The 12,593-nt window shown below is 45.7% G+C and overlaps 1 protein-coding gene across 9 annotated transcripts in view; it reads right to left on the minus strand.

The window, feature by feature from the left end:
* camk2d1 (calcium/calmodulin-dependent protein kinase (CaM kinase) II delta 1) overlaps positions 1-12,270 on the minus strand; it is a 55,666-nt gene extending 43,396 nt beyond the window's left edge. For 4 of the 9 annotated variants that reach the window (XM_076033889.1, XM_076033886.1, XM_076033891.1 and 1 more), the window contains exons 1-2: positions 11,947-12,269; positions 10,415-10,509 (exon numbers count right to left, since the gene is read on the minus strand). In XM_076033889.1, coding sequence (XP_075890004.1) covers positions 10,415-10,509; positions 11,947-12,008 — 157 coding nt within the window. In that variant the 5' untranslated portion in view covers positions 12,009-12,269. Of the gene's footprint in view, positions 1-10,414; positions 10,510-11,946 lie in introns of all 9 variants that reach the window. The other 5 variants (XM_076033894.1, XM_076033892.1, XM_076033893.1 and 2 more) reach the window with 3 other exon arrangements.
* Positions 12,271-12,593: the final 323 nt, after the last annotated feature.

The raw sequence follows: 12,593 nt of genomic DNA on the forward strand, positions 1-12,593 counted from the left end.
TGTGGGGCTTTTTGTTAAGCTCAATAACATGATCCAGACAGCATAGAGAGGGTTTAGCTTGTCATTTTCCCAAGACAACCAATCCAATCTGTCCTGATGCATCATCTCTTTCTTAGTCAGCAGGAAAAAAAAAAAAAAAAAAAGCCGGCTGCTTCCTTTGGAAAGCATGACTTTAATCAGCTCAAGTGATCCAGGGCCTGATTTCATCCGCTGAGCAGGAAGACAAAACAAACCCCGGCGTCTCCCTGCGATGTCCTCACTTGTTCCTGGCAGCGTCTTGACTCTGCCGAGGAACACGCGTGCGCTTTGCAACCAGAAGGGACAGTCTTCACCAGAGACATGAGATAACCTCCAGCAGCAGGGCCGTGAACATTAATTACTACGGAAACGACCTCATGTTGACAATTGAACAGCTCTGGTTGATTATGAGGACCAGGTTATTAACACGGATATTAACACAGGCTTCATGTTGCCAGTATTACACAGCGATGACGTGAGAAGGAACAGAAATGCAACAGTCCATCCAATAGACTATTTTTCATTGTCCGTAATGGTACATCTTATCACTCAGGGCATGACCGGAATCCATAGTGCTGTGATAATGTTTGCGTGCCGAAGTTCACCCACTGGAATCGAACCAGCTCCGTTACAGGTAAACTAGAAACATTCTGCAACATTCACACGCTCCTGATAATGTCCCATGTTTACTTGTGCTGCATGTGCACATGTCAAATTCTTCACCAACAACTTTGATCTGGAAGAATTCAGTCATGAAATGTAGTCAAACAACGTGGTGTACATTGAAAGGCTTAACATGGATGATTTTGGCCCCTGCTGCGGCAGTTTCCCACAAAGTAATTCTTTCAAATTGCAAGTCTCGACTCTATACGATATCACATTTTTGAAAATACTTCTCTCACTGAAGCCCAGTGACAGAAAAATAATGATTGCTGTGCATTTCTATTTAATCTTGCTGACCTGCAGCTTGTGTCAACAGTAGAGGGAAAATGTCACAACGCCCCCGAGAAGAGCAAAACAAGCAGATGAAGGTGGAAGACAACTGAGCTGGTATCAAGCTCAGTAGAAATGCATAGACAGGACTTATGTTGCATCCTTTGGGATTTGACGATCAGTAGGTACCACCAACCGCTGTTTATTCAGTGTCTACCAGCACAACGCACAATCCTCCCAATAAAACAAATAAAACTAAATTTCAAATTGCATTTCAGGACTATTAATTGCTTAAGATCTAAAATCATTAAATGTTTTTCTTGGGCAAATTCATACATAGTAAGCTACAACGTTTCCTTCACTACATGAATAAAAATAGTCTCTCCAAGTTACACAACTTGGATGTTTTGGTAAAGTTTGAGAAAGACAAAAACAACAAAAATGTAATAAGCATATTGGACCACCAGAGGTAGATAGTAAAGTGAAGCAATGCAACATAAAATAAAAGACAACAATCAGTATTGTTCTACCTTACAACAACCCTCAAGTCTCTGGACTTAAGATTCTACAACCCAACACAAACACACTTCAGCGGTTCTCATTGTTGCATGCACTCCTGTCTGCTTTTTCCTGTCACGTTTGTTCGGAAAGTTAAGAGCTAAAAGCCAAAGAATCACTGGAGGAGTGAAACATGAATGTGTTACACAAATAAGAGGGAGGGTTGTGGAGGTGAAGCCCACAACTCCCTCGGGTCGTCAGCACGTTCACAGGAATCCTCAGAGGCCAAGGTGGCTGACCCTCATCCTCTCGCGGTGCCTGCCGAGACGTTTTATTAAGGCGGGCTGCAGAACCGCCCGAAGATCCGAAGTTCCAAGATCGGAGTAGCCGGGTCTCCGTCTGACAGACAAAAGGAGCCCTAATTAAAGCCGGTGGGCCTCGAGTCCCTCAAGTGGCTGCCCTACTTGTCTAAATGAAGATTTGGACTGAAGCCCAGGAGGGAACACTCCCGTTTATCCCAGTTCCAGTAAGACGGGAGGTATAGCACCTGAGAGGGTGACACCAATGACAGACAAGTTCTGAAGAAGTTGAGCCAGTGCCGACAGTCAAGGACACCTGCGGGCTCTACTCTGACCTGTGAACGAGATTGAACATTCACCTGTCTCCCCCTGTGGCGAGGACTCTTCCGACTTTTAAACTGCACCCACATTAATAAAAACCAAAAAAAAGAAAGAAAGAGCCGTGGATAAAAGAGCAGATGTTGATGGGCAGAGGCTTTTCAGTGACCCGACAGGCACAGCAGCAACATCTGGGTTATTTTGGTGCAGAATGGAACAGAATGTGTTGTGGAAACCTGTTCTGAAAATTCATCTGGTGCCCTCATATCCCCTCACTGATTAGTTGTCTTCATACGTTGGCAGCGAAGGTGGGATTCTTGTATTCTGTTCCAAAACCTTGCGCGTTGAAAAGTTTGACAATCACCACGGGGAGCATGCTGCTCACATTGATTCTAAATCGGCCTTGATGTTTAGAACTCCTTTTCAGAAGCGGTTAGCTGGAAATAAAGCTGGCAAGGAGAAGAAAAGTTTATTCCTACCAAAAACAAAGAGGGTGGACGTCAGTCTGAGACGCTAATCCAGAGAAATCCCAGGGTATCTCGCCGCTATTGTTCAACCAAGGCGTGTTTGGTTTATCGACGAGGTTCCAATCAGAGGCTTAGATTGAACGTCTGATTACAGTGGAAACAATTCAGTTGCGCCCGCCGGTGTGTTTCATCATCGCCAGACAGTCGCTAGCATCAAACCCCAGCCTGAAAACTATTTTTTCATTCTTCCACCACCTTGTGTGCTGCGGGTCGTAAAGTCGCTCTCAGCTCTGATCATTTGCTGGATGCTGCTTAAGAGGACACGTTCATCTTTCCACTTATATTTCACGATGCCTATCTTGCCTCGTCCTCATTCACTGAGTTTCCCCGTTGTTGTTCCTCTTCACGTCTCCTCTTCAGCAGGCAGCTCTCGCCGACCACATTAATTACCATCAGAGGAGTTATTGATAAGTCTTTCTTTTGCCAGTTGACTGATGGGGCATATCAGGCGGGCAGAGAATTTGAAAAAATAAAAACAACCTTGTGCCAAAGAACTGGGGGAGTCCTGCGCTCCCACCACAACACAGCAGTCTGATTACTGAGGGGTATTTTTGTTGTTGTTTTTTTTCACAGTCCCTTGCGTCGCGCTAATGAGATATTTTTAGCCTCCCGCGAGCAGCTGGCATCAGTTACGAGAAGAGGGAGTAGGGGGCGATTCTTTACAACTCTAATGGGATGGACACACTTCTGTCATTACAGTACCACTGAGCATTTCTTACTGTTTTCTTCCCTCTCTTCCGCTCTCTCTGGATGGATTGATGTTTCAGTCAGTGAGATTCAAAGGAGGCTGCAAAAGAGCTCCAGAGCTTTTGTTCTCCCAGCTCTCAGCTCACTCACTGGAGGTTAAACACACCGAGGGTGTATGTGTATACTGGGAGGGAGGGTGGGAGGGTGCAGGTGATAATACAAAGCTCCATCTGTTTGCTCCCCTGGTGAAACCCACTCAGGGCCAACAATGGGAGGTTTGTAGTAGATGGTCTGGATTACTGTAACCGTAGATACAGAAAGTGTGATTTGTGTCAATGATCAGATTAGCTCGAGCAGGCGCCTCTATCATAGCAGAGATGAGCTGGCTACTGACGACAAACCCTGAGATTATTCTGTTCAGTGTGTCGGTACTTCCTGCGTAACATGTTGTTTTCTAAAGAAGTGATGCAACTCAAGTCAAGTGATCCCTGAATTGATCGCTAAATGTTCTGATCAATGACAGTTTGTATAGGAAGAGTTCTCTTCTTCATGCCGTTCACATTTAGACGTCATGAGACCAGGGTGATGTCTAACAAAAAGGTCACATGACGAGACAGTAACATTTTCTGTTGTGGTAGCCACCGTTGTTGTTAGCCTTTGTTTGAGACTGTTTCCAGATGAAGAATCTACTATTGCATGCACTGCATGAAGCATCAACATTTTCATAAATTCACCCTGAAAGAACTTACGGATATTCAACAAAAGTTAAATATCCATTAATTTATGTGAGTAGTGTATATTCAGTCTTAAAGGTTATGACAGCTTGTGTTATTTGAAAATCAATGCATGATTTTATCAGTAATGTTAAGATGATGCGTGAGAAATTTCTACAAGTCTCGGTGGCCCCCGAGGTGAATGAAGCAGTTGGGACTTCTTAAAGACTGAATGATGTTAATGGCATAAAACATTAAACACAATTAATTCACAGTCTTTGACGGAGGCAAGTGGGGTCAGCGGACAGACTTGAGGCATGGCAACTATTTAAAAAACTACCCAAGACAAGAGGGCCATCTCTGAGTCATCACTTAGGCTTGTGTCAACAGCTCACTAGTAGCAGGCTAAAATGGGTCAGCAATGACCTGAGGGACAAACTAAGCATACAATGACTGGGCGCACTCAAATACAATTTAGACCGCGCACACAACACTGCCTAATGTAACATACAATACATCTCCCGTGATCCATCTCTTTCATGTCTGGCCTTAGCAGGGTTTTTGAGTAAATGGCGTATTGAGCCCTGCTGACATTAGCTGCTAAAGCTGCCCGCTGGCATCACACACACACACACACACACACACACACACACACACACACACACACACACACACACACACACACACACACACACACACAGAGCGTCTAAATTAAGTGCTCTATCAGATGTGTGCGTGTGTGTGTGTGTGTGTGTGTGTGTGTGTGTTTAAGTGCAAGGGGGTAGATCAAGAAGCTGCTGACCCAATCTGGATATAAACCACGGGGTGACGGGCTCAAGTCTTCAGTCTTGTTATAGCTGACATTAAAATGTCATATATCACAATGTCTTGTGTGTGTGTGTGTGTGTGTGTGTGTGCACACGTGAGAAATCACACCAGAAAAGAAAAAAAACATGCATGTTAGTTCTTTTCCCTAAGTGTATCCAAGCGGAACACTCACTGCATAATGTGCTTGAGCAATTAGTCGACTAGAAAATACTTCCAACACCTATATTCCCCTTGCTGACTATATTTAGTCCTCCGTCTCCTTTGTTTCCATGGGAATGAGGAGTTCACAGCGAGCTGCTGGGGCCTTCGGTATCTTCCGGAGGCGCGAAATAAAGAAAGAAAGAAAAAAAAAAAAACAACAACGATAAATGTGCCGGCTCCCGAGCCGCGGTGAGCTTTTCCACGGCATGGTGGGCTTGTCAAGCGATCATTTCCACTCCGCCGAGTCCAAGCATCACTGGGTCCGTGTTCAACTGCTGCCCCAATTTGTGCCATCGGAGAAGACGGGCTGTCAGCCGCGCACATCTGGCCGATGCCTCAGTTACATTTGCCGAGCTTCTTCCACTCTCGGTGGTCGTAAACGGAGAGGCGATACGCAAAGACTTCAGGCAAATTTCAAAACAGCAATCAAATGCAGGGGGGATGATTTTAACCACAGAGGATGGATGAGACTTGGCAGCAGAAGGAAGCCAGAAGATTGTGGAACAAAATGAGAAGTTAAAGGAAACCCATATCGGTATCCATCAGATAGCATCTCTATGAGCCACTACATCTGGCCTTCACTCACCAATTGAAACAGCATTTAGATTCAACTTACTGTAAACGTCAAAGTGGGTGCATACGGCCATTAACAAGTCCAGTGTGTCAAAAATGTTAAGGCAGCCTGGTATTTAAGGAAGCCCGTCTGACAGCACGTTTAGTATTTAGGGCACTGTCAGGCAGGCTTCCTTAAAAAATGGCAGCACAGGATGGCAGCTAACTTGGAGTGAGACTCTTGTTGTTCTATGCATATTCTTATATACACTATATTACCAAAAGTATTTGCTCACCCATCCAAATGATCAGAATCACGTGTCCTAATCACTTGGCCTGGCCACATGTGTATAAAATCAAGCACCTAGGCATGCAGACTGTTTTGACAAACATTTGTGAAAGAATGGGTCGCTCTCAGGAGCTCAGTGACTTCCAGCGTGGAACAGTCATAGGATGCCACCTGCGCAACAAATGCAGTCGTGAAATTTCCTCGCTCCTAAATATTCCACAGTCAACTGTCAGCTTTATTATAAGAAAATAGAAGAGTTTGGGAACAACAGCAACTCAGCCTCGAAGTGGTAGGCCAGGTAAACTGAGGGAGAGGGGTCAGCGGATGCTCAGGTGCATAGTGCAAAGAGGTCGCCGACTTTCTGTCAAGCAGTCAATTGCTGCACAGCTCCAAACTTCATGTGGCCTTCAGATTAGCCCAAGTTACAGTACACAGAGAGCTTCATGGAATGGGTTTCCATGGCAGAGCAGCTGCATCCAGCCATACATCACAAAGTGCAATGCGAAGCGCCGGATGCAGTGGTGTAAAGCACGCCGCCACTGGACTCTAGAGCAGCGGAGACGCGTTCTCTGGAGTGATGAATCACGCTTTTCCATCTGGCAATCTGATGGACGAGTCTGGGTTTGGAGGTTGCCAGGAGAACGGTACATTTCGGACTGCATTGTGCCAAGTGTGAAATTTGGTGGAGGAGGAATTATGGTGTGGGGTTGTTTTTCAGGAGTCGGGCTTGGCCCCTTAGTTCCAGTGAAAGGAACTTTGAATGCTTCAGGATACCAAAACATTTTGGACAATTCCATGCTGCCGCCCTTGTGGGAACAGTTTGGAGCGGGCCCCTTCCTCTTCCAACATGACTGTGCACCAGTGTACAAAGCAAGGTCCATAAAGACATGGACGACAGAGTCTGATGTGGATGAACTTGACTGGCCTGCACAGAGTGCTGACCTGAACCCGATAGAACACCTTTGGGATGAATTAGAGCGGAGAATGAGAGCCAGGCCTTCTCCACCAACATCAGTGTGTGACCTCACCAATGTGCTTTTGGAAGAATGGTCAAATATTCCCTTAAACGCACTCCTCAACCTTGTGGACAGCCTTCCCAGAAGAGTTGAAGCTGTAATAGCAGCAAAAGGTGGACTGACATCATATTGAACCCTACAGGTTAGGAATGGGATGGCACTTAAGTTCATATGTGAGTCAAGGCAGGTGAGCAAATACTTTTGGTAATATAGTGTATATGACAACTGTTCTGTATGGTAGGAAATGGAAAACCATATATTGTACTGTGAGTATACGCTTATATTAATGTATTTATGGGCAGTATGTTAAGTTTTTACCAATAAAAAAAAACATAAATCAAGCCAAATTTTACACACTGGACCTTCAGAACCAAAAAATAAAAATTCACACAAAAAACAAAAAATATTACTACAATTTATGAATTACTGTCTTTTTTTTTACTTTTCTTTTTTTAAGTCATTAATTAAGCCCTGGAGTGAGCGGTCCTCGTCTGGCTTTTCCACGGATCCCTTGATCCGCAGAGCTGGTGGTGGATTTCAGTAGATGCCCGCACTCCCCAGCAATGCTAGTGAACATCGAGGGAAAGGACATCTAGATGGTGACATCTTACAGGTAACATCGGAACTGGACTGGACTTGCACACCACAGCCCTTTATAAAAAAGGGACAGAGCGGACTATCTGCTCAGGAGCCTGAGATCTCCTGCAGCATGACAGTCGCTGATAGCAGGAGGCCTGACAGAGGGATCAAGAAGTCTAGCTTTGTCCTGGGACGCCCTCTGGAATGTGTAGAGGTGGTAGGAGAGGGAAGGAGGACAGCCAGTCCTGTCGTCAATGAGGAACAACACCCCCCCATCCCCTCCACCACACACTCAAACCGCTGAGGAGCTCCATCGGAGTGTGTGAAGGAGAAGTGTCGCAGGTCCTTCGTTCCTGCAGCTGTTGGACTCCATGACAAACACTGTTCCCAGTGAGCAGCTGCACCAGACTCAGTAAGTACAAGCAGCAACGAGTACTAATGTATACTGTATATGGCCATAGCTTATATTGTTTTTTTCCATCCAGCCATCTTCTAAACCCGCTTATACCCTGCACTCAGGGTCGCAGGGGGTCTGCTGGAGTCCATCCCAGCTGTCACAGGGTTACATCCTGGACAAGTCTCCAGTTCAATGCAGGGCCAAATAGAAAGACAAACTGTCAAACACTCATTCACACACCTACGCAGGAGTTCCCAAATCACCTCACATGCATGTTTTTGGAACGTGGAAGGAACCCAGAGAACCTGAAGAGAACACACGCAGACACAGGGAGAAAACAGAATAGGCCCAGGCCTGCAATCGAACTCACAACCGACTTGCTGTGAGGCAACAGTGCTAACCACTGTACCCCTGTTGCACACTATTAACTTTTTGTTTTAATTTTTAATTCTTTGAACTTACTCTTTCCATGTTTTTTAAATCTATAATTCCATGCAATTTTGTCACATGGGACTAATAAAGGCTTATTCTATTCTATCTACTGCTTCCTTTTCCAGTCTTATCTGGATGTATGTCACTTGCTAATTCCCTGGAACACAAGAGCAAATTTTCACAGTTCATTTCCTTTTAAATGAGTCTATTTCTCTCTCTCTCTGCTCTCTCTGTTTCTCTTTCACTCTCTCTGTTTCTCTCTCACTCTCTCTCTATCTATCTCTCTCTCTGTTTCTCTTTCACTCTGTCTCTGTTTCTCTCTCACTCTCTCTCTATCTCTCTCTCTCTGTTTCTCTCTCTCACTCTTTCTCTCTCTCTCTCTCAGGACCACTGGGAGTGGAGAGTTGATATGAATGCACACGCAGTGTCCGGCTGCAGTGCGCTCACGCCAACATTTCTGCTCCAGATCGTCTCCGTCTTCGGAGCGGAGCAGACGTTTACGTCTCCGGCGGGACAGCGCTTCCCGATTCCTCCTCGGTGTTTCTCATCACGTAGGAGTGTTGGCAGCGCTCGAGGGTTTCCCCCTCGTCAGACGTGACCTGCAACTCGGCCTGCCTGCTGCAGCCCAGCGCACCGCTGCGCGTGGCCGTCTTCCAAGCGAACGCGGTTTTGATCATTCGGAGGATGAGCTGTGCAAATACGGATCTTATGTTCTCTGATCTGAGCTTGCGAACGACGTCTGCTTCAATGGCAGTGGGAGATACCGGTTATCGACATTAGTTGCTGTTGGATGGATTTATGTCCATAAAAATTAATACCAACATAGCAGAGGAGTGTTGCAAATGACAAAAGGAATAATAAATGATTCCAGGAAGGGGATATTACTATGGATGGTAAAACTGTTTGAACTTTAAGCTCCAAAAATTTAGAGTGCTCCGTACTTCAGGTCAATAATTGAAAGAAAATATGACAGTGTGGAAGAGCAGGTATCAGTATTATCAGTATTATTATCAGTATTAGACAAACAGCACTATGGAGGATTGTCTCACACACTGAACACTGAGTTCCCAGTGAAGCCACCAGAATACAAACCACACTGTCTTTGCGTTCCTGACGGGCTTCCACTGGACAGATTCCAAAGTAACAAACTTTGCTTTTTTTTTTCTCTTCTTCTTCTTTTTCTTCTCCTCGCTCGAAAAATCTGACAAATTCCAGAACTCGCAAAAACATGCACGCACACGCACACACACACACACACCACAGCCTTCCACGTATTACATATACGTTACATATATACGTATTACGTATTCTCATTTTCTCCCTCAGTTGAGTGAGAGTCATCCGACAGCCGGCGCAATTTGAGAAGGGAATCACTTCTGTGCAAACATCTGCCCTCCTCCCTGCTGCCCCTTAGTCTTCAAGCGTTGCGCTTTAACCTCAACCCTTTTAGCTGCAACACCACTTTCTAGGCCCCAGACCGCCGCCTTTTACACCGGTCTCTCCATCAGAGAGGAAAACAGAAGAAGAATTGCCGATGGTGGAAATTGCGGCGCTTCGTTTCATTTGTCTTCACACGGTTGTGAGGAACCCCCCCACCACCACCACCACCGCCACTCAATCTGCCCCAAGAGACCCTTCATCTGTGCACCTGCTCATCATTTCAAGCGCATCTCCTTTTACACTTCTTTATCAGCCCTCTGGGGGCAGCGGCACAGCTGATCAGCTAATAAGCAGGGGTTCAGACCTCAGCCCACGTTTGCGTTGGTAATGACGGAGAAGGCCAGAAGAGCGGCAGGACACGCTGCACTGAACTGATGTGTTTTGAAGGGAGGGTATTCCTCTCCTTGCATGCGTGCATGAAAGACGGCGCGGTGAGTCACACTCGGCTCATCGCGCATCGAAGGCTGAGTCACAAAAGGTGTCGGAGCCTCAAGTTGCAGCCACGTTTGATTACAACCGGTGAAAAAGCCGGAGGCGAATTCATAGCTGGAGAAGTGCGGCTCGGATGGCTGCGAAAGTCTGGACATGTCATGCTGAAAGAGGAAGTCAGGCTTTTGGAGCGTGACGGTGTGTAAATAGCAAGCGGCGGCGGGCGGCGCGCTGATTGACAGCGAGCTGGAGACTCACCCCTGGCCGACAGCTTCTTGGTGTTGATGATTTTGGCGGCATACTCCTGCCCGCTAGAAATCTTCATGCACCGCCTTACTATGGAGAAAGCGCCCCTGCAAGGAGAGTCACACACACAAGCACACACAAGCACACGGAAAAAACAAAACAAAAGGCCTTAGAGAGTTGCCTTGCAGATGATATTAGCCAGTAGCGACAAAGCTAACAAAGGGAGTGGAGCGTGTCTGGTGGACACGCCCACTCTGCCTTGGGATCTCTGCACAGGAGGATTTAATAACAAAAAAAAAAAAAAAAAAAAAAAAAAGTGCACAGGTAGATTGTGGCTGCAAATACTTGATCAAGACAATGAGCAAAAAAAAAAAAAAAAGTTTTTTTTTTTTTTTTTTTTTTAATGCAATGATTATTTTAAACTGAATCTTAAATAAAAATCACATTTCTCACATTCCTTGCCTTTGGCACTGTGGAACCTTTTGAAGAGTTCGATTTCATTCTAGTTCATGGTGTTTTTCCAACACCCTTTACAAAGGCCCCAAGGACAGCTCACCTGATGTAAATACCAGGTCAAATACCAAGAGTTCACACTGGAGAAATGCCTCCATCCCCTACTACTGGGTGCCCAAAGTTTTTTTTAGCAGTGTTCCTGAAGACAGAGCAGCGCAATAAGTGCTGTAATAGCCGCTGTTTAGTCAGTGTGATGGGTGTTGCTGTGACCTTGTGGTGTTCCATCAGCACAGGGACTGATTTACTCCTCCCTACCTGCTGTCTGATTAGGTCCATGATGGATTTTTTTTTTCTTCTCTCTCTCAACTGAAACAAACTGATTCAGTCCGAAGCAGCCGTCGTCGTTGTCTTGATTTTATACATTCCTATTGCATACCAGTGTTATTTTTAATGGCACTCCCCAAAAAAAATAATACTGTCGTAATTATGCATGGAGGTGACAGGCTACCTGCACCAAAGTCCACGTTGCTGTTTTTCACTTTATGAGCATACATGCACGCGAGAGTGAACGCAGATTGACGTGACTGATAAACGACCAACGCGATGTGAACGTTTCCGGCACGCATACCGGTGCGAGACGTTCAACAAGAATACGAAAGATTTTTATCCATATTTGCAACTCGTTTCGTTCACCGACATGCACTGAACCTCTGGGCGTTTCATGCGCACGGACTTGGAAAGTTTTGATATACGCGGAAACGCGGATAGGGATTAGCTGGCGCCGTTCAGGGTGTCAATGAAACAAGCTGGTAAATGTGTGTTTATTTTATTTTATTTTATTTTATTTTTTTATTATTTTTTTTTTTTTGGTTGATTTGTTTGATTGGTTTGATTTGTATTTGGCCCACCAATGCGGTAGTTCTCATTGGACTTCTTCTGAGTGGGAGTTGGCCCACATGGCACCGTGAACGCGCCCAGGTAGGGAAGAGGCTCAACTCCGGTTTCGCTCAATGAACCGTCACTTTCGCCCAAACGCAACACGCGCGTCAAAGTCGGAAAATCATTCTATAGAAAAGCCGGGTGATACTTACTTCCCCAGCTCCTCGTACAGCTGGTACTCGTCGGTGAACCTGGTGCAGGTCGTGGCAGCCATGGCAAGGTGAGCGCGGGCGAGCAACCTGGGAAACTGAAAGCCTGAGTGACGCTCCGCTGATCCTTCGCCCTCTTCTGCGTCCCGACGCGCTACTTGTCGCCACGGAAGAAAACTAATTTACAAGCGAACTCGGTGTGAAGTTACTTTGTAGTGCCTCCTGGTTAAAAAACGAAAAAATAAAGCTGTACGCCTCTCAGCCCGGCTTCTGGTCTCAGAACCAGGTCTGTGCTAGACTTGACAGGTACGTCGGGACCTGCTGTTGCGTTTGTCACAGCGGCGGCGCTGCCACTTGGATTAGTTGCCACTGTCAAGCTAGGCAGGTGAAATTCCAGCATCCGGTGAGGGTATTTCAAAGTAAAACTTAACCGCTGCCGCCCGTTGAAAGCTTCAGACTGAATTACTTCATGGAAATGCTTAACTAGAACAAACAATGTACACAGAGGATAGCAATCCATTACGTTTCCTTAGTGCATAAATATTATGTTTTGTTATATTTTCTTATGGAAATACCTATTTTTCAAATATCCTGTCAACTTCCTGTCTAACAACTATAACTTGGTAACAGGAAATGTAGCCCGATAGACA

The sequence above is a fragment of the Nelusetta ayraudi genome, unplaced genomic scaffold, assembly GCF_046127955.1.
Source record: "Nelusetta ayraudi isolate G7.1 ecotype Tasmania unplaced genomic scaffold, CSIRO-AGI_Nayr_v1 ptg000042l, whole genome shotgun sequence".
NCBI lineage: Eukaryota > Metazoa > Chordata > Actinopteri > Tetraodontiformes > Monacanthidae > Nelusetta > Nelusetta ayraudi.